General features: G+C 39.3%; 1 protein-coding gene across 1 annotated transcript; it reads right to left on the bottom strand.

Annotated features, from left to right (window-relative positions):
• Positions 1 to 303: 303 nt before the first annotated feature.
• LOC128869410 (jerky protein homolog-like) lies at positions 304 to 1,352 on the bottom strand. The gene has a single exon (XM_054111960.1). The coding sequence runs from the start codon at positions 1,213 to 1,215 to the stop codon at positions 337 to 339; it is 879 nt and encodes a 292-aa protein (XP_053967935.1). The 5' UTR covers positions 1,216 to 1,352; the 3' UTR covers positions 304 to 336.
• Positions 1,353 to 23,652: the final 22,300 nt, after the last annotated feature.

A 23,652-nucleotide genomic window follows, 5' to 3' on the forward strand; every position in this document is an offset into this window, starting at 1 on the left:
ATAAGAACATTAAAATCACTTTACTTATTAAGCAATGAAGCAAGTAAGATTAAATATGTAACTTTATTGAAAAAATAATTTTATTTTAACATTTTTGTCAATGTAAGTGTATTAATGAACAAACTCGCTTTACTTAATCATAACTTAATAGAATAAAAGAAGTTACTCACTTTACTTCATTTAACTTTAGATATTAAAGAAAATAATTTTATTTATACATTTCTGTCAATGTAAGTGTATTAATGAACAAACTCGCTTTACTTAATCGTAACTTAATAGAATAAAAGAACTTACTCACTGTACTTCATTTAACTTTAGATATTAAAGAAAATAATTTTATTTGAACATTTCTGTCAATGTACGCTGTTTTAATGAAGAAACTCGCTTTTTAGCAGCTAGATCTTTCAAGCGCTTGACGACAAGAAGGTCTACATGGTCGCATTCAGATTGTCGTTCCATCCAATTTAAGGCAGTCTCAAAACAAGCAAACGCCTCACTTGCAGAAGGTCCAGCTTCTAATTCAAATGTAGAATCATTGTCATCTTCTGAGTCCACTGGGTATGATTCTTCTTTTGTACTCTGAATAATTTCATCGTCACTCAATAATTGGAACCCAGGATCTATTGAATCAGAATGTAACCAATCTTCGATATCCTCTACATTGCACTCGGAACAGCCTGGAACTTTTGTAATCATATTCTGCAGGTTTTCCGTAGACATTGAATCAGTATCTTTATCACTTTCCTCGTTGTTCTTCAATTCTGCATTTTCTTTTTCTTCCTGTATTTGCTGTTGTGTTGAAATTCCATTTATTTTATTCCAAGCCCTCTTCAAAGTTATCGCCTTTACGGAAGACCATGCATCAGCTACCATGTAGCAGCAATCTTTTATGTTAATGTTTTTATGATATATTAGAGTACCTTCTTCATTTTCATCGGCTAACAGTAGCTTACGAAGCAGTTGTTTTTTGTAAAGTCGTTTCAGGCATTCAATGATGCCTTGATCCATAGGTTGCAGCAAACTGGTCACATTAGGTGGCAGAAAAAGAGCTTTGAAACGACCATTTTCTCTCTCAAGTAAACTTTCTGAAGGATGAGTAGGTGCATTGTCCAGCAAAAGCAATACATTCCCCTTTTTATTTATTTTCTTTTGATACTTTTTAACATCTGGAATAAAAACGTCATCAAACCATTCCGTAAACAATGCAGAAGTCATCCATGCTTTATTTTGGTTTTTATAAACAACTGGAAGCTTTTTAACGTTTTTAAAAGCTCTTGGGTTTTTGGATTTGCCAATTAAGAGTAATGGAAGCCGATGATTGCCTGTTGAATTGGCACAAGTAAGAACTGTCACGCGATCTTTGCTAACTGTGTGACCAGGAGCACTTGTTTCTCTCTTTGAAGCTAAAGTTTTACGAGGTAGTGCCTTCCAATTGAGGCCTGTTTCATCCGCATTAAAAACAAATTCAGGATCGTAATTTTCAATTTTCGTTTTAAATTCCTCAATAAACTTTTCTGCTGCAGTATTATCGGCAGAAAGCTTTTCTCCACACAAATCGAGCTCTCGAATGCCGTGCCGAGCCTTAAAATTACGCAGCCAACCGTCACTCGCTTTAAATTCGGACAAATTATCCATCTTCTCAGCAAAAATTTTTGCTTTTTCACAAAGAATAGGTCCAGAAAGAGGATTTCCAATTGAACGCTGCTGTAAAAACCATTTAATCATTGCCTGTTCAAGTTCTTTATTTTCAGCAGTTTTCATATTTTTTCTAGATGGACTTCCATCCTCAAATTGCAAATTAGAAGCAAATTTTAAAATTGCAGAACTGTTTTTCTTTAAATCCGAAATAGTCGATGTTCCTACATTATAAGTTTCAGCCAAAAATTTATTAGACACTCCTTTGTTTAATTGTTCAATTATTTTCACTTTATCTGTGATTGAAAGCACAACACGTTTTCTTTTAGAAGACATTTTACGCAAAAACTGTACGCGAAACACTAAAACAAATCACTTAGACATAAAAAATATATAAAGATTGGAAAACGCGACGAAAATTTAACCGCTGTTTGCATACAAGTTTGTACACGCCGAAGAACGCGGTATCCGCATGCGTCTCGGTCAAGTGAAATCTACAGAGGAGGGGATAACGTTCTTAAACTCGACGAAAAACGCACTTGCAAATGCTATAGTTTCTACACATTCTACACATTCAAAATTTAGATAATATAAAAAATATTAATAATAAATTATAGTCTAGAAATTCAAGTTTACTTTTCATCAATATTATGTATTTATTATTAAATGAAAAAATATTTTTAGAAATATGTAATTTATTTTATAACATTGGTGCAAGTGACAATTAAAATTTATCTCCGAAGCCCTTTTGTTTTTTGGTAAATTACTTAATTTATTAAAAATATTACAATCACAAAATTAAAACTAATTACATAATAATTTAACTTTAAAAAATGTTAAAACATAAAAAAATTATAAAAAAAATTTTTTTTTTTTGACGAAAAAAAATCCGGATAATCGAATGTCCGGATAATTGGAATCCGGATAATCGGAATTCTACTGTATGGGGAACGGCTGAAAACACAAATCTTCAGATCATACAGCGAACACAATCCAAAATATTACGAAATATAACAAATGCTGGTTGGTTTATTTCCAATGAAGCCACACATCGACCCTTAAGGGGTTACGGGTAGTCAGAGGCCCGAAAAAATGATGATTTTCACGAATTTTTTTTTGCTACTTAATTAATTTATTTAACAAAAATAAAAACATAGCATAAAAACATCATGTTTTAACTTGACTTCGCCAAAATTTGAAAAAAAAAAATTAATAATTGCAAAAGTTATCGCTGTTTGTGTGAAGCCCGTTTCTCCAGAAGTCCCTTGCGGTGAACATCACAAGTCCTTGCAGATTCATCTAAAACCAATCGGATGAGAAAAATTATTTTTATTGATAGATAATCTCGAGCCGGATCGAAGCTTTTTTTTTTTTTTCAAAATGAACAAAATGGCGGCCTCAGGAAATATTTTTCAGATTTTCGGGAAAAAACCAACAGTTAATTGTTAAAAAAAAATCGAAATTTTTGAAAAAAAAAAAATCCTTCGATCAGGCACAAGTTTTTTATGTTTTTCAAAAGCTGTATAAATTTTATTGAAATCTACGTAGCGGTTTTTAAGTTACAGTGTTCACCAGTTTGAAAAACATAGTTTTGAGAAAAACGCATTTAAAGTTTTGCTATCGGCTCCGGAGCGGCCGAGCGCCCTTTGTTAATTGTTGAATAACTTGAAAAGTATTTGTCGGATTCACTTCAAATTTTTACACAATATTTTTAAAACATTATACTATAAGAAAATGCAAACAAAACAAAATCGATTTTTTGAAAATTCTGACTACCCCTAACCCCTTAAACATAGACACTTTCCAAGAAACAATCACAAAAGGTAGCACTAAGCATATCCAGCGACTGTCAGTTCGCCAAAACGAACAAATGCGTAAAATAGTACCGGCAGAAAATATCAAACGTAGATTAAAGCGGCCCACACCGACTGATCTAACTATAAGATTTACAGTGTAATTACAAAACACAAAAAAAAAAAACAAAAAAAAATAATTATAATAATAATTATAACAGATTCCTCTTACATTGGTAAAAGAACATAATAGACCCTAATTGTACAAAAATTACATATTGTTAATATATAACAGACTGTAATAAATAAAGGGGAGATATAAAAAATAAAAAAACAAAAGAAAAAAAAACCCAAAGGCTTTGAGACTTTGATCATACAACTTAAGCCCTGACCGATAGGGGCTTCCAAAAAATTAAAGTTGCGGTGAACCAACTGTTCACCGATAACATAAAAAATGCGATTTCAATTGTTCACATATAATTTTTATTCCGCACTAGTTGCGGTTCTGATTCTAACTGAACTTTACAAATTATAATTCTTACCAACTAACTGCTTAACCTAAGCTAATTCGCCAACGTTGCAGTTCCCACCACTTGCTGGTATTTCGCAATCGTTGGGTTGCGCGTGTTGGCCAATATGCTGGCCTTGCAATTCCCAAGCATTGGATATTGCAATTGATCGCTTGCGCGTGTGTCGCGTCAGCGAAAGTTCTTGTGTGAACTTTAATTGGAGCAATGAACTCACGTGTAGTGCAATGTGATCACAGGGTGCGACGTTGGGAAGTGTAGTGGTGTATGGCAACATAACTCCTCCCCCTTTAAAGATCTGCGTCTCGCAGATCAAAAGACGAAAATTGCGAGGGGGTAAAATGTTGTAGAGAGTAATTACAGTTTCCTGGCGACATGTTGATACTGACTGGTGTGGCTGGCAGGCTGTTGTCCAGGCGATGGATTTCAGGAGCAGATCTTCCTCTAATGATTTTGCTGTTGTTAGTGTTATCTGACCAATGAGTCGGGATTTCAACTAGCTTTCTATTGTAACATCTCCACAGCATGGCGGCAATAAGAACAATTGCGCATATCGAGAGGATTTCTGAAGCGAGAGAGAAATTTACCTTTTCATTAACGTACCCAAGATACCTTATGTTTTCCATGGTCAGGTCGTGGAGGTATTCTAGGTTGACCTTCATTGTATGGCTCTTCACCTTTGATAATACTGCTGGAAGGGCCTGTGCGGTAATAGTTTCATAACTAGAAAATACTTGGTCACCAATGGTGACTGTTTCGTTATTTAATTGGATTACGTAGGTGCCATTAACCGTAATAGAGGCATTGCTATTTTTGATTACTCCTTGGAAGTTTGATATAAACACGGTGTTCTCGTTTATCAGCTCTATTTGTGACCCATTCTGTCTGATGAATTCGCAGTTGGCTTCTCCACCTTTTAGGAGTCGCGGTAGGCAACTGCTTTCTTCCAGTTTAATCAAAGATTCTGATTTACATACCATGGACAAGCTGATTACCAGGCAATTTTTTGTTAGACCGTACGTCTCTTCCTGGTTGACAAGCATCCTGTCAAAAGGGAGATTTAGTTGCTTACCTCCATAGATTCCAGCGCGAGTAACCAGGAGATTATATTTTTTCGTTGTTACTTTTGGCATTGAAAGGACGTAGAGGAGAAGTGTCCCGTTAGTCAGTACCGACGGTTGGCCATATTCGATTGCTTCTATTATATTCTGATATGGGAGCGTTTCTATTTCTGATAGAATTTGGTTAACTTCGTCCATATCCAGTAGGTTGGTGTTGACAATTCCATTCTTTGCCAACTGACATCCCCGCACCATTTCGTTTACATCCTCGCGAAGAAGTAAAATGTTGTGAAGTGCGTTTTGTCTGAGTTCCATGATTTCTGTTTCCTTTGCCACGTTATTCGTGCGGTCCACGACCTCGTCGATTTTTTCCAATACCTCCTGTGTAGCCGTGAATAGTTTCTTATTAACCCTGTACTGATGGTTGCTATTCTGAATTATCTGATTTTGACTGTGCAGGATATTGCTCCAATCCGTTGCGTCAGGTGATCCTGCTATCCATTTCCACGCTGAGCCTAGCCAGTCAATAGATCGAGTATTTCTTGCTCTACCTGTGTTGCCCATTAGTTCATGAAGTCGTTCTAGCGTTTGATTGATGTAGTGCTGTGCTAATATCTGGTCCTCAATTCGGTTTGTTAAGTTTTCCATTTGCCTCAAGGTTGTAGCATATTGTTGCAGATTGATGACGTGCACCAGTTTGAATGACCCGCCAATGATCCACCCGTTTCCATTTTGGATTGTTACGATCGGAGCCTTGTAATTGAAGATGTTCAGACCGCTGATGGCATTTGCCAGCAGTGGGAATCTGCAACGCAAGATGTTAGTTCTAATTTATTTATTTTATTTATTTATTTATTGTCTTTGAATGGATACATTCTTACAGACTATATTAAGCTAATGTACAATAGTTTATTAGTTACTAAGAAAAGAACGATTTAAGATGATTGACTAAGATGCCATACGGCCATGTAAAATCAGCACCAGAAGAATTGAAAAACATATTTAAATCTGAACATGCCCTAGGAATCGGAGCATTCATCCCATAGTTGGTTCTCGAGAAGCCAATTTTAAAGGTTTCGTACTGTCGGAGCCTCATATTGGGTATATTAAATTGAATTTTACTTAAGAGGGAAGGACAATCAATAGATCCAGAAATAATACGAATAATAAATGAGCACGATAGAATAGACCGTCTGCTATCAAGTGGTTTTAAGTCAATTAGTAAACATCGAGAGCGGTACGATGGTACAGGTTCAGAAAATTTTAAAGATCGGAGCGCAAAACGAAGAAAGACTTTCTGCACTCTCTCAATCCGATTAGACAGACCTATTTGGTACGGTCTCCAAATAATAGCGGCATACTCTAATCTTGATCTAACAAAAGCACAATACAATGTTTTGAGAGTGTGTGGGTTGGTAAATGCAGAACAATTTCGGCGAACGAATGCAAGCATCGCATATGATCGTCTTAAGAAGTGGTTAACATGGCTGGTGAAATTCAGCTTAGAGTCGAAAATAACGCCTAAGTCTTTAATTTCCTCAACGGATTGCAAAGGTAAGCCAGCAATAGTATACGAAGTATGCAAAGTATTGTTAGATTTTGCATATTTTACGTGAAAGCATTTGCTAATGTTTAGTGACAAATGGTTTAAATAGCACCAGTTCCGGACATTGTGCAAGTCGGTTTGCAACTTTTCAGAGTCCCTAACACTGTTAATCACCGCAAATATTTTAAGATCATCAGCATACAACAAGTGTTCTGCAAATGAAAAGCAAGAACCAATATCGTTAATAAAGAGTATAAAGAGGAGGGGTCCTAGAATACTTCCCTGTGGGACACCGGAGGATGCAATAAATGCACGGGATGTCGTATTATCGACGGCTACAACGCAGTGTCTGTTGGACAAATATGATTTGATCCAAGACAAAAAAGTGGAGTGTATACCCAATGATGCAAGCTTCGACAAGAGTATTCGGTGCGATACTTTGTCAAACGCTTTAGAGAAGTCTGTATAAATTGCATCAACTTGAGATCTGTTCTGGAAGGCTGAAATGCAGTAATCATTGAAAATAGACAAGTTAGTGACAGTGGAGCGACTTGCAACGAAACCATGTTGGTTGGTAGATATTAGGCCTTTGACAGCAAAATATAACTTATCATTTACTGTTATCTCAAAAAGTTTTGAGACAGACGAAAGCTTCGAAATCGGTCTGTAATTGCTAACATCGTTTTTATTTCCACTCTTAAATATAGGCGTAATGGAAGTAAATTTCCAGTCGTCAACAAAAATACCAGAGGACAACGATTTATTGAATATAATTGTAAGAGGCTCAGCGAGACACAAGCAATTCTTCAGCAAAATGCCCGAAAGGCCATCCGAGTCAGTTTTCGTTGTAGACTTAAGCTTCGTAATACCCTTGACGACATCAGTAACAGATAGGTACAAAGTCCCAAAATTTAGAGGTGAAAAACTATTAGAGGGCAAACTAGAATCGGAGTCTAGGTCGGGTTCAAAATTAGAGCACAAAAAGTCAGCAAATAAATTGGCAGATTCTATGGCAGAATTTGCATATTTACCATTATAAAAAACATTGTTTGGCACCATTGAGCAAGACTTTTTTGATTTGATGAATTGCCAAAAGGCCTTCGAATCCGAAATAATATTGTTTTCGAAATTCAAGATGTAATTTCTATATAAGAACTTGTTCAAACAGTTAAACTCTTTTAAATGGCATTGAAATTTTGAGAAGTGCATTGGGTCTCCAGACCTTTTATACAGTTTAGAGAATTTGTTTTTTAGATTCTTTAGGTGCCTAAGCCGTTTGGTATGCCAAGGTGACTTATATACTTTCTTATGATAAATAGGAATGTGCTTCAAACAGAGCTCAGAAACCTTAGTCTTAAAAAAATGAAAACAAGAGGTAACATCATTGTCGTGGAAGGCATTACCCCAGTCAATACTTAATAAAATTTCGTTAAAAATTGAGAAGTCGCATAAGTTGTAGTTAAATTTGATGTTAGGCTCATCGGATACCTCAGAAAACTCATAAAATTCCAACTCAAGAGAAAGAGGAACATGATGTTTATCAGTTAAAGATATGGGAGCAATGCCTTCAGACAATGTGTAGTTGATGTTATTTGAAATGAACACTAGATCTAGGATTCTATTAAGGCTATTATAAAAACCATTGATTTGTGATAAATCAATGCTTAAAAAGCTATCAATGACATGAATTTCGGCTGAAGAATTTACATTAGAAGCCATAAAAGCAGCCGAGTTTCTAAGTGGGGACCAATTCAGGCGACATAAATTAAAATCACCGAGGACACAAAGATGACTGTCACCAGCTATGCTTGATGCTAATGACACAACATTGTCAGAATGTGCAAAGTATAAATGATCCGGACTATTCGGCGGAATGTAGGATGCACACACATAAACTGTTCCAGATGAGCCATAAACACGTACACAAAGCTGATCGATGAGTGTGTCAGAATTGGTAAGTGTAACCAATGATGCCCGAAATTTTCTCCGAACAGCAATGAGAACACCACCTCCTCTGGAACATCCAGATTTGACAGATTTAATATTAGTTAGTAAGTTAGTAGTTGTTAGATTCTAAGAAAGTATTTCGTAAAAAGCGAAAAATGTTGTTGATAGTAGGAAGGTATTATTAGTAAGCGGAATTCTTAGGATTAGATTGAATATCATTAAACTAGTGTTACTATCCTGGTTTAGGATTTTAGCTTTTCCTGCGATATTATTTTGTTAGTGTGTTAGTGGTTTAAAGTTTACAAGTGGTTTACAAGTTATGTTCTTTTAGTATATTTTTTTCTTTTGGATAAAACGATTTTTTATTATGATTAGTAGGGAAGATTAAAAAGAAAAATTTGTTTAAATTTACTTTATATTGTTATTACAAAAATATTCTTAAATAGAAATGAAAAGGAACAAAAAATTAGGAAAAAAACAAAATGGGAAATATTTTGGGTTTGTTTGTTTTTGTTTTTTTTTTTTTTCTTTCTTCTCCAGCCGATTATGCGGGGGAGGCATTTTAAATTTTGTTTTTGTTTCTTTCTTCTCCAGCCGACTATGCGGGGGAGGCATTTTAAATTTTTTTTTTTTTTTTTTTTTTTTTCTTCTCCAGCCGATTATGCGGGGGAGGCATTTTAAATTTTGTTTTTTTTTCTTTCTTCTCCAGCCGATTATGCGGGGGAGGCATTTTAAATTTTGCTTTTTTTTTCTTTCTTCTCCAGCCGATTATGCGGAGGAGGCATTTTAAATTCTTGTATAGGACAGAGGGCCATACTGTTCTCGAACCAGCTACGGAGAGATCGCCAGAATCCCGTTTGGAAGTAGTGTAGCCATTTGTCAAATTCGATGGCACTACGAGCCTACTAGGGCACGATTCATCCCACTAACAAGCCCGCTCTTGTAGTAATGACCATTTCCTTTTGTTCTGGACTAGAGGTGTTATCATTTCTCGAACCAGCTATGGAGAATCGCGTTATCCGGTTAAGGCACGATTTGTCCCACTTACAAGCCCGCTCTTGTTAGATTAACTACCCCTTAGTACCAAGTTTTCTTTCTTATTTTAGTTTATTTCAGTATAATTCTTTATTATTTTTTATTTTAATGTTTTTTTTTGTTTGCTTTATTTTTTTTTTTTTGTTTAAGTGCTAGGATATGTATTCCTGCGTTTCACATTTTTTATGTGAGTTTTTTATGTATTTTCTTGCCACTTAGCGTGGTGACTGATACTTTATTGTCCTTTGCAACAATTTCTTTTTTATACACGGGTTTTTGCTTTCCCTTAATCTGCTTGTCCTTCACGTATATGACATCGTTTTCGTCATAACGCTCCGGAAGAGATCTTTTCTTATTGTGACGTTTGATCTGGTCTAACTGCTTTTTTGTCAGCAAGGCTTTCAAATATTTATTAGTTTTTCTACTTTTTTCTAACAGCTCCTGATAGTTAGAGGATTTTGCTCGATTGAAAAATATTTCACTTGGTTTTTGGTTTATAACCGAGTGAATTGAATTATTGTATCGATCCACTGCTATGTTAACTAATTCTTTTGTCCTTAACTTTGGGTTGTCTATCTTCAGGCATCTAATTATTTCAATTAAGGTAGAGTGGAGTCTTTCTACCTGACCATTCACTTCGCTTCTTTGGGATGGTGTGCGATACAATTTTATTCCTAAAGAGTCTAACAGGTTCTGGATAATTGGGATTAAACCGCGCTCGTTGTCGGTCACGAGAATATCAGGTGTTGTAAAATAGTGTAGGAGTTTTATTATTTTGTCCTTAAGGTGCAAAGTGGACTTGTTACGTAAATGGAAAAGTTTCGCAAATTTTGAGAATTTGTCGATAACACTGAGGAATTTCTCCCCTTGAATTTCGAAAATGTCCAAATGGATTATCTCCTAAGGACGTGATGGGATTGGTGTTTTTTGCAGCTCTGGTGCATTCGGATGCCTATCGTATTTACTGACCTTACAAGTTTCGCAGGACGAGACATTTCCTTTGATTATTCTGTTCATTCTGGGAAAGTAGTATTTCTCCAGGAGTTGTTTCTTATTCTCTGTGGCATTGCGGTGAGCCCTTTTATGTTCTGCCCATATTATATCGCAAATCCTATCCGGATCCCTCAAATCTTCTACCATAGTCTGAGCTACTCGGATCTTATATTGCATAAAATTTTCTAAATATACCTTCTGGAGTAGTCCTAATTGAGCTTCTGGAATCTTAATACCATTGATTACGTTTGGTCTTAGTTTTTTCTTGAGGACGTCGATAAGCTCTGCTTCGCTAATTCCCTCTGACCCTAGGTAGTGTCGCGAGTAACCGGGATGGGGTTCCTCGAATATTTCCAACCTACCTCCAAATAGAAGTTGGTTTCTGAATGCGTTTATTGGCGCTTCCACGAACGGTATCAGATCCGAATTATCTTGCTCCGCACTGTGGACGGTGTTGCCTGTTGAATCGTCGTCGCTTATCGATGTTAGGGGATTCGCCTGAGTTTTTAAGCGGGAAAGAGCGTCTGCCACGACGTTTGATTTACCTGGTTTGTATATTATTTCATAATTATATTCCTCGATCCTAGACTTCCATCGCTTTAGTTTTGCATTGTAGTTCCGGTTGCTGAGGGAAAACGTCAATGGTTGATGGTCGGTGAATATTCGTATCCTCTTAGCGCCATATAGGTAGTTCCGGAGATTGTCCAATGCCCAAACAATGGCGAGCATTTCCTTTTCGTTGGTCGCATATGCTTCTTCCGTAGTACTTAGGCTTCTTGATATAAATGCTATTGGTTTATCCTTACCATCGTAATCTTGTGAGAACACGGCACCAATAGCGAAGTCGGAGGCGTCAGTTGTCAGATTGAAGGGTTTGTCGAAGTTGGGGAAGGTTAGGACTTCCGATGTCGTCAGTATCTCCTTGAGATCAATGAATGCCTTTAGCGCTTCTGTGTCCAAGCTTATGGGTACCTTTTTGGATTGCGTTGCCTTTACCTGTGCGTGCTCTCCTCGTGTGAGGTTTGTTAGCGGTTTTGCAATTTTAGCGTAATCTCGGATGAATTTTCTATAATATGATGTTAAACCTAGGAAACTTTTAAGTTCCTTTAAGCTGGAAGGAGGAAGCATTTTTCTTATTGAATCTACTTTTTTTGGGTCTGGGAGTATTCCCTCGGAGGTCACAATATAACCTAGAAACTCTACGCTTGTTTTAAGGAACTGCGTTTTTTCTAGATTAACTCTGAGACCTGCGTCCAAAAGCCTATGGAGAATGGTCTCGATGTCTCTTAAATGAGTATCCTGGTCTTTACTGAAAATTATAATGTCGTCGATGTATACGAAACATGTACGACCTATGAATTCTTTGAGCACGTCGTCTATCATTCGTTGAAAGATAGAGGGTGCATTTTTGAGACCAAAAGGAAGCCGCAAAAATTCGTATTTTCCATTCATTGTGGAAAATGCCGTTTTTGCGATGTCGCTGTCCTTCATTGGAATTTGGTGAAATCCCGAAGTGAGGTCAAGTGTTGTGAAATATTTAGCATTACCAAGACTCGCGATGGTGCCATTAATGTCAGGTATAGGATACGTGTCAGGGACAGTTACTGCGTTTAACCGCTTGAAATCTATGACCATTCGATATTTCTTTTCCCCATCAGACTGAGATTTTTTTGGCACAATCCATATGGGGGAATTGTATGGGCTTTTTGAAGGACGAATTATTCCTTCTGAAAGTAAATTCTGGATTTGCTTCTCAACTTCTTCGCGCATGTTTACAGGGTAGGGGTAACTTTTTGTGTAGATAGGGTTTCCGGTATTAGTTCTTATTTCGGCTTGGACATTGGTTTGGATTTCCATACTGCGGTCAACCGGACCAAACAAGGTCTCGTATTTATTTAATATTTGGTAGAGCTTATTTTTAGTAAGGTTAGTGATATTTGGATCCAGCGGGATGTTTGTTTCTATTTTATTAACTTGTTGCGCTATTTTTCGCTTAAGGGGCAATACTACATTTGGTTTTAGCATAAGGACGTTGAGTTCTCTATCTATTACCGCTTTGACTTCAGTCAACGTGTCGTCGCCTATGATCCCGTCGAACGATTTGAGTCCTGGGAGGACGAAAAATGTGGTGGGAGTGTCCTTGCCTACAAACTTAAAAAAATATCCACATACTTTTCTGTCTACTTTTATGTCGCCACCGGCAGAGGTTACTTTGAATGGCTTTTCCACTGGCACGGTGTTGCGTGCTACGCGTTCACTGATGTAATTTTTGTTTGCCCCCGTGTCGACTAGAAACTCTAACATACCCTGATCATGCGTAACATATTCTAAATATGGTACGCCAGACATGAGGCTCCTATGGTAAAATTTACCTGATCCTCCGTGAGTTGTTCTTTGCTTGCTGTATCCGGGATAACCTCTTTATCTACCGGTATCAGGTGGAACAGCTTTTGTTGTTTATTAGCTGTTTGGTTCATGTGTCCCGTGGAACCTGCACTCCTATTTGCGCCGTCATATGGGGTAAATCTAGTAAATCGCGACTGGGAAGATGGCTCGTAATTTGATTTTACCAACGCCGACGGAGTGCTCCGCCAATTTTGCGGTCTTGTTTGCCCCGAACCTGAGTAAGACGGTCTTGGTACTTTCCGGTTGCCGTCTTGCCACGTTCGTTTGTTGTTCGGCTGGCGTGGATGTTGCTGAATAGCCTTGGGCATTGTAATCCCGGCTGTTACGGGAGAAGGATGGGGTATCAATAATACTCTCGTCACCTCTATTTGCTAGAGATAGACGGTGAAATGTATTTCTGCGGTCCGCATTCCGCAACTTCAGGCAAGCAGAGTATGCCTCTGGTAAGGATTTGACATTTTGAACGAGGAGCAGGGCTGGTAGATCCCCGTTGAGACCTCTAATGAACACATCTAGGGCTCTTCGACGGTGCGCCTCTGTCAGCGCTTCAATTGTTTCCTTATGTGCGTACTTTTCTGGTTCCATCGTGTTTATCATTAGGGATAACTGTTTTTGGATTTGCGAATAGAAGTCGGATAACCTCTGCCGCCCTTGAGACATTAACGTCAGTTGCTGCTCCAACGTTTGTAAGTCTCTAGTGCCTGCGTAGTGCAGCGAAAGGGTTTCTTTAATTTTTACCCAGTCTGAATCGTGGATGTTGTGCGCAAGTAGCGCAGAATCGGCCGCCCCCCTAATTTTTCCCCTAATATGTCTTAGGATGGCGGTATATATCGGCTTGTGCCGCACAATTTCGTAGTCTTTTATTACTAACTCTACACTATGCACCCAGGAACCATAGTGTTCCCGTGAACCATCGAATACTTGCAGCTCCTTGACACAGTCCGGAAGCTTGGCCACTTGAGTTAGTTCATCTTCCGTTCGAGGCGTAACTAGCGGCTCGACTGGTTGTGGCCTGGTGTCCGTGGACTGTCTCCGTACCTCCAGTACTTCCCTCTGTATTCGTTCCAGGTCCTGTGTAAGGCCTTGCAAGGAGTCATCTCTGTTCGTTGCTTCCACCCTATTGAGACGCTCCTCAAACTTCTTTACCTTACCAAGAATGGCATTCAGAGCGCCATTCATCTCTGTGAGGGACCTCGAAATCTCGTCGGCGTTCATTTTCTTGAAAATAGAAATATATATAGATAGAATAGATTTGTAAACTTACACAAACCAATATTCCATTGGCTTCTTGAAAAAACGGCGATACCAAATGTTTCGGAGTTCAGTAAAAATTTTTTTTTTTTTTTTTTTTTTTTTTTTTTTTTGTTTTTTGATTTTTGGTATGCAAAATAAATCAATGCGATTAACTTTTCCTTTTTTTCCGAACTTGATTTCTTTTACACGAAATTTGCTGTTGAATTGGCAAATATGCACAAAAGCACGCACACACACAGCTAAGTATTGCACTTCACAAAGGATGTTTGACTGATTTTACAAGCACCAACTGGCATTCCAACAAAGCTTAATTTTTAACGAAAATTCTATTCAAATTTCTTGTTTCAATTCATTTGTGGCAAACCACGTATAATTTAGTTCAATTAGCAATTTATGTTACAGCAACTGCCTATGCCGATTTTTTTTTCCTCAAAGTTGATTTTTCAATTGTTTAGTTAGATTAGAACGCACTGCGTTTATATTGAATAGTTCTATTCTTCACACAAAATAACGCGTTTTATTTAAAAGTTTATGATGATTTTTTTTTTTTTTTTTTTTTTTTATTATCACTAAATTTACTTAGTTTAAAACCGTTCCGACTGCATGAATTTTTTCCGTTTTGTTTGTCACTACTAGGGATTCATTTGCAATACACTAAACGAACGGGTGCCTGCGGACGGACACGTACAGGCTTAGGTTCCGTGGTATGTTTTTTTATACCAGGCTGCTCAGGCGCCACTTAAGCCCTGACCGATAGGGGCTTCCAAAAAACTAAAGTTGCGGTGAACCAACTGTTCACCGATAACATAAAAAATGCGATTTCAATTGTTCACATATAATTTTTATTCCGCACTAGTTGCGGTTCTGATTCTAACTGAACTTTACAAATTATAATTCTTACCAACTAACTGCTTAACCTAAGCTAATTCGCCAACGTTGCAGTTCCCACCACTTGCTGGTATTTCGCAATCGTTAGGTTGCGCGTGTTGGCCAATATGCTGGCCTTGCAATTCCCAAGCATTGGATATTGCAATTGATCGCTTGCGCGTGTGTCGCGTCAGCGAAAGTTCTTGTGTGAACTTTAATTGGAGCAATGAACTCACGTGTAGTGCAATGTGATCACAGGGTGCGACGTTGGGAAGTGTAGTGGTGTATGGCAACATAACTTACATTATGAGGTTTTAAGAACCTACCCGAACACCAAGATTGCATTTCAAACAATGCAATGTGCTTAATTTCACCTGATGAAACTAAAGCAACGAATCAACGCTAAATCATAATCAGTCAAAAGCAATATCACGGTGAAGAACACGCGAAATTGAAACAAAAGAAAACAGTTGACACAAAAAGTGAGATATTGACCCTCAATCCATTCCTTGACAAAGATGACATCATGAGTGCAGGCGGTCGTCTGGGCGCATCTCTCAACTTATCATATCACGAGAGTTATCCTATATACAATATCAAGTTATCCCGCCTTGTAATCAAATTCAGTCATGATATATCACTGCATGGCGAAAATCAGCTGATGTTGCGCTTAATTCGAACACAGTACTGGATACCGCGAGTTAAAAATATTATTCGATCCATCATTCAAATTTCTAAAACCTACACGATCTATAAAACACGATCCCAAAATCAACTTACGGGAATCCTTGCTCAGAAACGTACCACTTTTTCGGGTGCTTTCACCACACAGGAATAGATTTTGCAGATCCATTTGACATCAAAAGCTTTCGAGGCAGAGTATTTGGCATTTCCAAAGGTTACATCTGTCTATTCATTTGTTTCGCCACCAAAGCCATCCATTTAGACGCCACCAATGACCTAAGTACGCCATCCTTTCTAGCAGCCTTTTCGAGATTCGTTGCTAGACGAGGATGTCCAAAAAATGTTTGCTCCGACAATGGTACCAACTTATTATTGATACGGAGGATCCACATGCAATCAGTACAATTGCGTCCCCATCCGATGATTATAGTTAGAAACTTACACTGAGATCAGAGTGCGGCTTATTTGGTGGTTACTGTACATACATACATTTTGCCTTTGGATGAAGCAAAAAGAGCCACATATTTAATATTGAAGCGTCTATGAGCTGTACCTATGAATATGCGCTGGATTTCTTGAGAATTTTTAGCGAACCGTAATATTTTTTGCTGTGGTAAGTGCACGCAGCGTATATTCATACATATATACACACAGCGCAAATGTACATACATATATAAATTCACATACAGGTATCCCTCGTATAACGCGATAGTTACGTTCCAGAAGAATTGCGTGTTATGTAATTCCGCGTTATCTAAAACATAGCTTTCATATAAATTTGGGGGTTATGTTCCAATAGGTTTTTTTTTAAATAAAATACGTACAAAATAACAGATGCACATATATTTCAACTCAATACTAAAGTTCAGACTTTCTTATACAATTAAAAACACAAGATATGAATAATAATACCTACATATGTACATACATATTTCAAAATTCAAAAAACAAAATTTAAATAATTATGTGCACATTAAAAAATTTAAAAACAAACTAAAACAAATTAAAGGTTTATTAAAAACTTTATTGTTATTCTTCAAACTTCATATGGTAATTAATCTGTTTCACTGTCTTCAAAGATCTTTGCACGTGGGCGTTTTGGGGGAGCAATAGCTTCATCAGAAGATATTTCTTCAACATAGTTTTCGCTATTGGATAAGAAACTAGTTGTGGGACCTTATGGTTCTTCTACTGGTTTTATAATTGCAAAATCTGTTATCAGTTTTGGGTGGGTGGTTTTTTAAAGCTCCTTTTCAATTTCGTAATAAGGTGCTAGATTAATATCTATTTCCCTTATTATTTTGCTGGATCTCTCCTGCGCAGGATCATTAGTTGTAAAGAAAGATTTCATTTTCTCAACCAAACTTAAACCCTCTCGTATGCGCTTCAGAGTGAAACTGGGAATTGATTCACAGATATCTTCTACCGAAGTGACGTCATCTTGTGCGAGATTTGAGACGGATGGATATTCAGTTGTTAATTGAAATAGGTATGTTTCGGTGAGGTCTGTACCTTCATTCATAATTTCATAAATATCATCTTCGTTCATATCGTCAAAGCCTTATCCACTGAAACGTTGACCTATCGTTAATATACGGCTCACTTCCACATGTAATGGTGGCACAGCATTATTTTTTGCAACAATCTCCGGCCATATGTTTTTCCATGAGCCATTTAGCGTGGACTGCTTCAATTCTTTAAGAGATTTTTCTACAATTGTAATGCAGTTTAAAATTGAAATATTTTTCCATAGTTCTGTAACTGTCATGTTAGGATTTGAATCCATTTTATCAAGAATAAGTTGGAATGTTTGCCGAATATAAAATGCTTTTAACGTTGATATTATACCTTGGTCTAACGGTTGAATGATAGACGTGGTATTAGGTGGTAGGAACACTATTTCTACATTGGGATGGTTTAAGTCTTTTAGATGTCCAGGGGCATTATCAAGTATTAAAAGCACTTTGAAATCGATGTTCTTAATCTTCAAATAAGTTTCAACCTCAAGTACAAAGCAATTTAAAAACCAATCTCGAAAAATACTGCTTGTAACCCAAGCCTTGCTATTTGCCCGCCAATAAACAGGTAACTTGGATTTATCGACATTTTTCAACGCTCGTGGGTTTAACGTGGGTTTGTAAATAAAGGTTTTGTAATGATGCATTACTACAGAGAAGTAGAGTAATTCTGTCTTTTGCGGCCTTAAAACCCGGTGCAACTTTTTCATTTTTCGAAATGTATGTAATTTTTCCAAATCGCGTTATATCGAAACCGCGTTGTATAAGACCGCGTTATACAAGGGATACCTGTATTTGAATTTGCATATGACATCTTCTTGAGTGCCTAGTAATGAAGCGATTCTCTATGAAGGATTTGATTTGGTTGAAGGAATTCAACAAAGTTTTAAGAGAAGATGCCTTAGATGTACATATTAGGTGCGCACTTAACACTTTATCGACCGGTTGTGGTTGAGGCTGCCACTCAGTAAGTACCGGCTAAATTTTCACTATGCATTGTGTTGTGCTAAGCAAAACTCTTCATCTGCACTTTCTTTATCCATTATAAACGGTAAAAAACTATTATACAATAATTGATAAAAAATTGCAGAGGTCAGTACAAAGATGCAAATAATTAACGACGTTGGCGCTGCGTAGTTATAAAAAGAGCAACCGACAAAACCGTCGATAACCAAAAGCCGATTAATAGGCTACCGGTCAGTAAGCGCTGGCAATCGAAAAGCCTATAAATAGGCTACCGGTCGATAAAGTGTTAAGTAAGCTTTCGCTGTGGTTTTGATGAAAAAACAACTTTATTCTGAAAAAATGGTTAGAAGGCATTGAGAGTATTGCCAATCGCTACTTTCTCCCATCTCTCTGATGGATCTCGTATACCGTGACGGTAAAACTGTTCATCTTTTGAGGCTATCCGCGGATTAAGCCATTTTTTGATGTCATCATATGAATGAACCTGTTGGTCAGCTAGTCCATGGGCCATCGATCGGAACAGGTGATAATTGGGCGGCGCAATATCTGGAGAATATGGCGGGTGGGGTAGGATTTCCCATTTCAGTGTTCAACGGGTTTGGCAACGTGGGGCCGAGCGTAGTCATGTTGTATAATCACTTTTTCCTTCCTCTCCGCGTATTGCGGCCGCTTCTTGCGCAGTACTCGGCTCAATCACATCAATTGCAGTCGATACTGATCTCCAGTGACGGTTTTGCTTGGTTTTAACAGTTCATAATAAATAACACCGACTTGGTCCCACCAAATACATAGCAGAACCTTCGCAGCGTGAATATTCGGCCAAGGCGACGACGTAGAAGCATGACTGGGCAGTCCCCATGACTTTCTTTTCTTTGGATTGCTGTAATAAATTCATTTTTCATCACCCGTCACGATGCGATGAAGAAAACCCTTCCTTTTTTGCCACTGGAGCAGTTGTTAGGTTAGGTTAGGTTGAAGCGGTTGTCTTGTGGGACACACTCAGGCTCATAGCCCATTGTGATGCCGCGTGGGGGAGCTTTCCCTATTTCTCCTAAAACCATTGTGCGCTTTTCAAAAATGTTTGAAGATCTCCTATTTCTGTGGAACTGAGACCTTCCAATTCGTTAAAAAATTGTTTGCCTAGAATAGCAAATCTCCGTCTGGATAGAGCAGGACAATGGCACAGAAGGTGCAGGATTGTCTCCTCCTCTTCCTCATCAAGACAACTTCTACAGAAGTCGTGTGCTTGCACACCCATCCTTTGGGCGTGCCTACCTATTAGGCAATGTCCTGTTATGACTGAAATCAGTGTGCTAAGATTGTGTTTATTTTGGCTTAGCAAAGATTCTGTGCGTTTAGCACTAAGAGTCGGCCACAGTTGATGGGCGATTTTGCAGGTGGCTTCATTGCGCCATCTTGCGTTTGCTTTCCTTACGATTTCTTCAAGGATAAGTAGCTTACATGTTTGTAAGGGAATGCCTATGTCATTGTCTATGCACTTATCGGTCAACTTGGTGCCGAGTCTCGCTAGTTCATCGGCTCTACAGTTACCCTCAATGTCGCGATGGCCAGGAACCCATATTATCCTTAGGCGAAATGACTCAGCCATCTCGTTAAGAGATGTGCGGCATTTCATGGCTACCTTGGAGGTTGTCGACTGTTTTGTGAGGGATTTTATCGCCACCTGGCTGTCAGTGAAAATGTAGATGTCATTTCCGGATATCGCATCACACTGTACCAGTGTCGCGGCTTTCGTTATTGCCATCAGTTCGGCCTGAAAGACACTATAGTAGTCGGGGGGACGAAAACTGAAGGAGATCCCCAGATGCTCGGAATATACACCTCCGCCCACCCTTCCCTCGAGCTTTGAGCCATCTGTGTATACATGGATAGACTCGCCCTGTCTTACATCGTCCCGTTCCCACTCTTCCCTTGAGGGTAGGAGGGTCGTGAACGATGTAATGGCAAGTGTGGGCGGGAGTGCATAGTCCACCAACCCGGGAATCTCCGAAGTGCCAGCCAGAATTTTGCCGTGACCGTAGCTCTTATTTGACCACTTGCTTAGAGTGTTCAGCCTTATTGCCGTGCTGCGCGCGATATATTTTGCCTGCAAATCTACTGGCAGGAAGTTTAATGTCGCATATAATGCTTTCGATGTTGTGGTTGACATCGCGCCAGTTATGAGAACAGATGCTAGTCTCTGAACCTTGTCAAGTTTTTTGATGTTCACCCCCTTCTCAAGGGCATTCCACCATATTGCAATGCCATAGTAGAGAATAGGCCTAACCACTGCTGTGTACAGCCAGTGTACCATTCTGGGTTCCAGTCCCCATCTCTTTCCAATTAGCCTTCCGCAGGAGTACAGCGCCATCATAGATTTGCGTACTCTATCTGCGACTGTGAGCCCCCAATTTAGCTTCCTATCCAGTATAAGTCCTAGATATTTCGCCTTTTCTGTTACTCTAAGTGGTTTCCCTCCTAGGAATATGTGTTTAAGAGCAGGTGTTTTATGTTTTCTGCTAAATAGTATCAGATCCGTTTTTTCCGGATTTACTTCAAGTCCTCGACTTTTACACCAGAGTGATAGTCTATTGAGGGATCTTTGTTGAAGATCGCATAAAGTTGGAAGGTGCTTCCCCGAGATTGCTATAACAATATCATCGGCATATGAAATTATTTTCCCTCCCATTTTTTCAAGTTCTTGAAGAAGATTATTGACAGTTAAGTTCCACAGAAGTGGAGATATTACCCCACCTTGGGGTGTACCCCTGATCGGGAATTTCTTGGTGGATGTGTCACCCAAATTTGCGATTATTGTTCGCCCAGTTAGCATTCGTTCTATAAACGAGACTAGTGCCCTGTTTACACCCATTTCCGTTAGCGAACTTGTAATAGCCTCCGGATAAATATTATTGAAGGCACCCTCGATGTCTAGAAAGGCAGCGAGGGTGTATTCCTTATAGTGAAGTGATTTCTCAACCGTGTCAACTAGCGCGTGGAGCGCTGTTTCCACTGATTTGCCTTTGCTGTATGCGTGTTGGGACGGTGATAGCTTATTGCCAATTTCTCCTTTGATATGCATATCTAGTAAACGCTCTAGGGCTACTTCCGCCCATTTTTTGGGGATATAATTGAGTTGTATCGCCGCCTTGAAGATTAAGGCGAGTATAGGTGCGATCATATCTCTTGTATGTTGCAGATCAGCGGGGATGATTCCGTCTGGACCTGGCGATTTGTAAGGTCTGAAGCTGCCAATGGCAAAGTTTATGTTATCCTCCGTTATGAAATCTGTTGGGGGATTCCCGTTGTGAACTATAGTTTGAGTTCTACTGTCTTTGTTGCAGAGACAACCTGGAAAGTGTGTCTGCATTAGTATGTCAGTGGACCACCAAGGGGGTTTCGGTTTGCCTCTTCTTGTTCTCTGAGGACATGCTGCTTTCGCAGTTTGTTGAAATGCTGAGGTTATCTCGTTAACCGCTGTGGCGAGCTGTAGCTCGGAGTCAATTTGGTATGTCGCGCCAGGGAGTTTGCTGGCCAGTGTGGTTTCAAACACGCCCCAGTTTGTGCGTCTGCGGTTTATGACGGGCTTGCACTTCTTAGTTGGTAATGAAATATTGTACATTAGGTACCTATGATCTGAGAAGGAGTTGTCTTTAGACACTCTCCATTCTTGTAAGATTTGCGCCCCTTGTTCATTGACACAAGTGATGTCTAGAACTTCCCTTCTTGTAGTAGTTACAAAGGTAGGGGTATTGCCTATATTGCTAATATAAAGATTGTTGCACATAATGAATTCAAAAATGTACTCACCGCGTGCATTTGTGTCTGAACTGCCCCAGACATGATGATGTGCATTTGCATCTGCTCCCAGTATGAATGGGGTACCGCATCTCGATGCTTGCTCAGTTGCTCTTCTTATGAGTAGTGATGGAGGTGGTTGCTCCGCGTCATGTGCCATATATGAGGAGGCAAGCCATATCGTCCTTCCGCAGGACTCCACCGATATGATGACGTTATCCGCATCGCTAAATTGTATTAGTAAATATACATTAATACATTTCTTTGCTAGTATACACGACCTGGGTTTACCTTTGTCAGTGTCATAGATCAATTTGTATTCTTTATTGCTCAAACCGCAAACCTGACCTTTTACGACCCATGGTTCTTGGATGAGCACTATATCCTCTTCTCTTTCTGCGAGACGGAGGATGAGTGCGGCCGAGGCCGCCTTACAGGGGTGAAGATTGATTTGTACAACCCTCACCATCGCTTGTATGCGTTATTGAAGGGCAGCCAACCACGGTTTGGTCGGCGTTCTCTTCATCGGATGTAGGGGGAGAGACTCCTCATCCTCCATAGCGGAGAGATCAGAGTACTCCCCCATATCCTCTAAGGTAACCCTTTCAAAGAGTTCACCAACCATGCCGGAGTTGGATGCCACCTCATCGTTGTCTGTGACAACCTCGTTCGCCTCTGCAGATGAGGTCGTATTTTCTGTGGAGGTGTTTTTATTAGCTACATCCTGTCTGTGGACATGGAGAGTTAGTGATTGGAAGCCATAGCTTATCTTCCATTTGCTTTTGGCGAGTGGATCTAGTGATTCCTCGTTTAGGATTATCACTGCTAGTCTTCTCTTGCCGTCCACTTCACCAATCTTTGCTACCTTCCAGTCGCTGGTAGGTAGCTCAGGGTTGCCTAGTTTAATCAGTTCCAGTACTTCCTCTGTGTCAGTATGGAAGTCTGGTATCCAGGCTCTCAATCTTGGCCGGTTGGGAATGTCTTCTCGAGGGACGACATCAAGGCGAGCCCCCGGCCAAGGTTCCCCTATGCGATTAATCGCCAGGGTGTAAAGGTCCACGGATCGCTGATCAGCGCACCTTATTAGTTTGACGCGGGATTGAAACCATCCCGCATCCGAGCAGCTGGGTGGAGGTCCTGGATTTTCTTTCAGGATGTCCCTGTACACCTTCCAAAGACTCCTGTTAATCAGGTCCCAGTTTTCTTGAGAGATCGCACCATCATCTTTCGCTATATCCGCGAAGGACTTCTTTGCCGTAACATTTATCATCTGAGTGGCGAGCATCTTAGTTCTTTTGGCTACAGCCGATGCCCCTTCACTCGATCGTTTGCGTTTGCCTTGCACAGAGTCTATTTTGGCCTTCTCCCGGTGTTCGGTGATGAAAGCTTCAGCCCACGCCTTGGAGTCTGACTGTTCCTCAGTCAGGTCCTCTAGTCTGATGTCTTTCAGTCTCTCCAGGATTCTGAAGGCGGATCGCCTGGTACGATAGTACCTTTCTGAGGCACTTATTTGCTTCCGGGGGTGGGTACTACCCGGGGCAGTGATAGTGTCAGAAGGGCAGGCACCAGGAGCCATTGGCTGAGCCATGTGGTCCGGTGCTGCCGACGTTGCTGTGGGTGTTT

This window comes from Anastrepha ludens, chromosome X (genome assembly GCF_028408465.1).
Source record: "Anastrepha ludens isolate Willacy chromosome X, idAnaLude1.1, whole genome shotgun sequence".
Lineage (NCBI taxonomy): Eukaryota > Metazoa > Arthropoda > Insecta > Diptera > Tephritidae > Anastrepha > Anastrepha ludens.

Coding starts and splice junctions, on each gene's coding strand:
- LOC128869410 (XM_054111960.1), bottom strand. CDS start 1,215: ATGACTTCTGCATTGTTTACGGAATGGTTTGATGACGTTTTTATTCCA.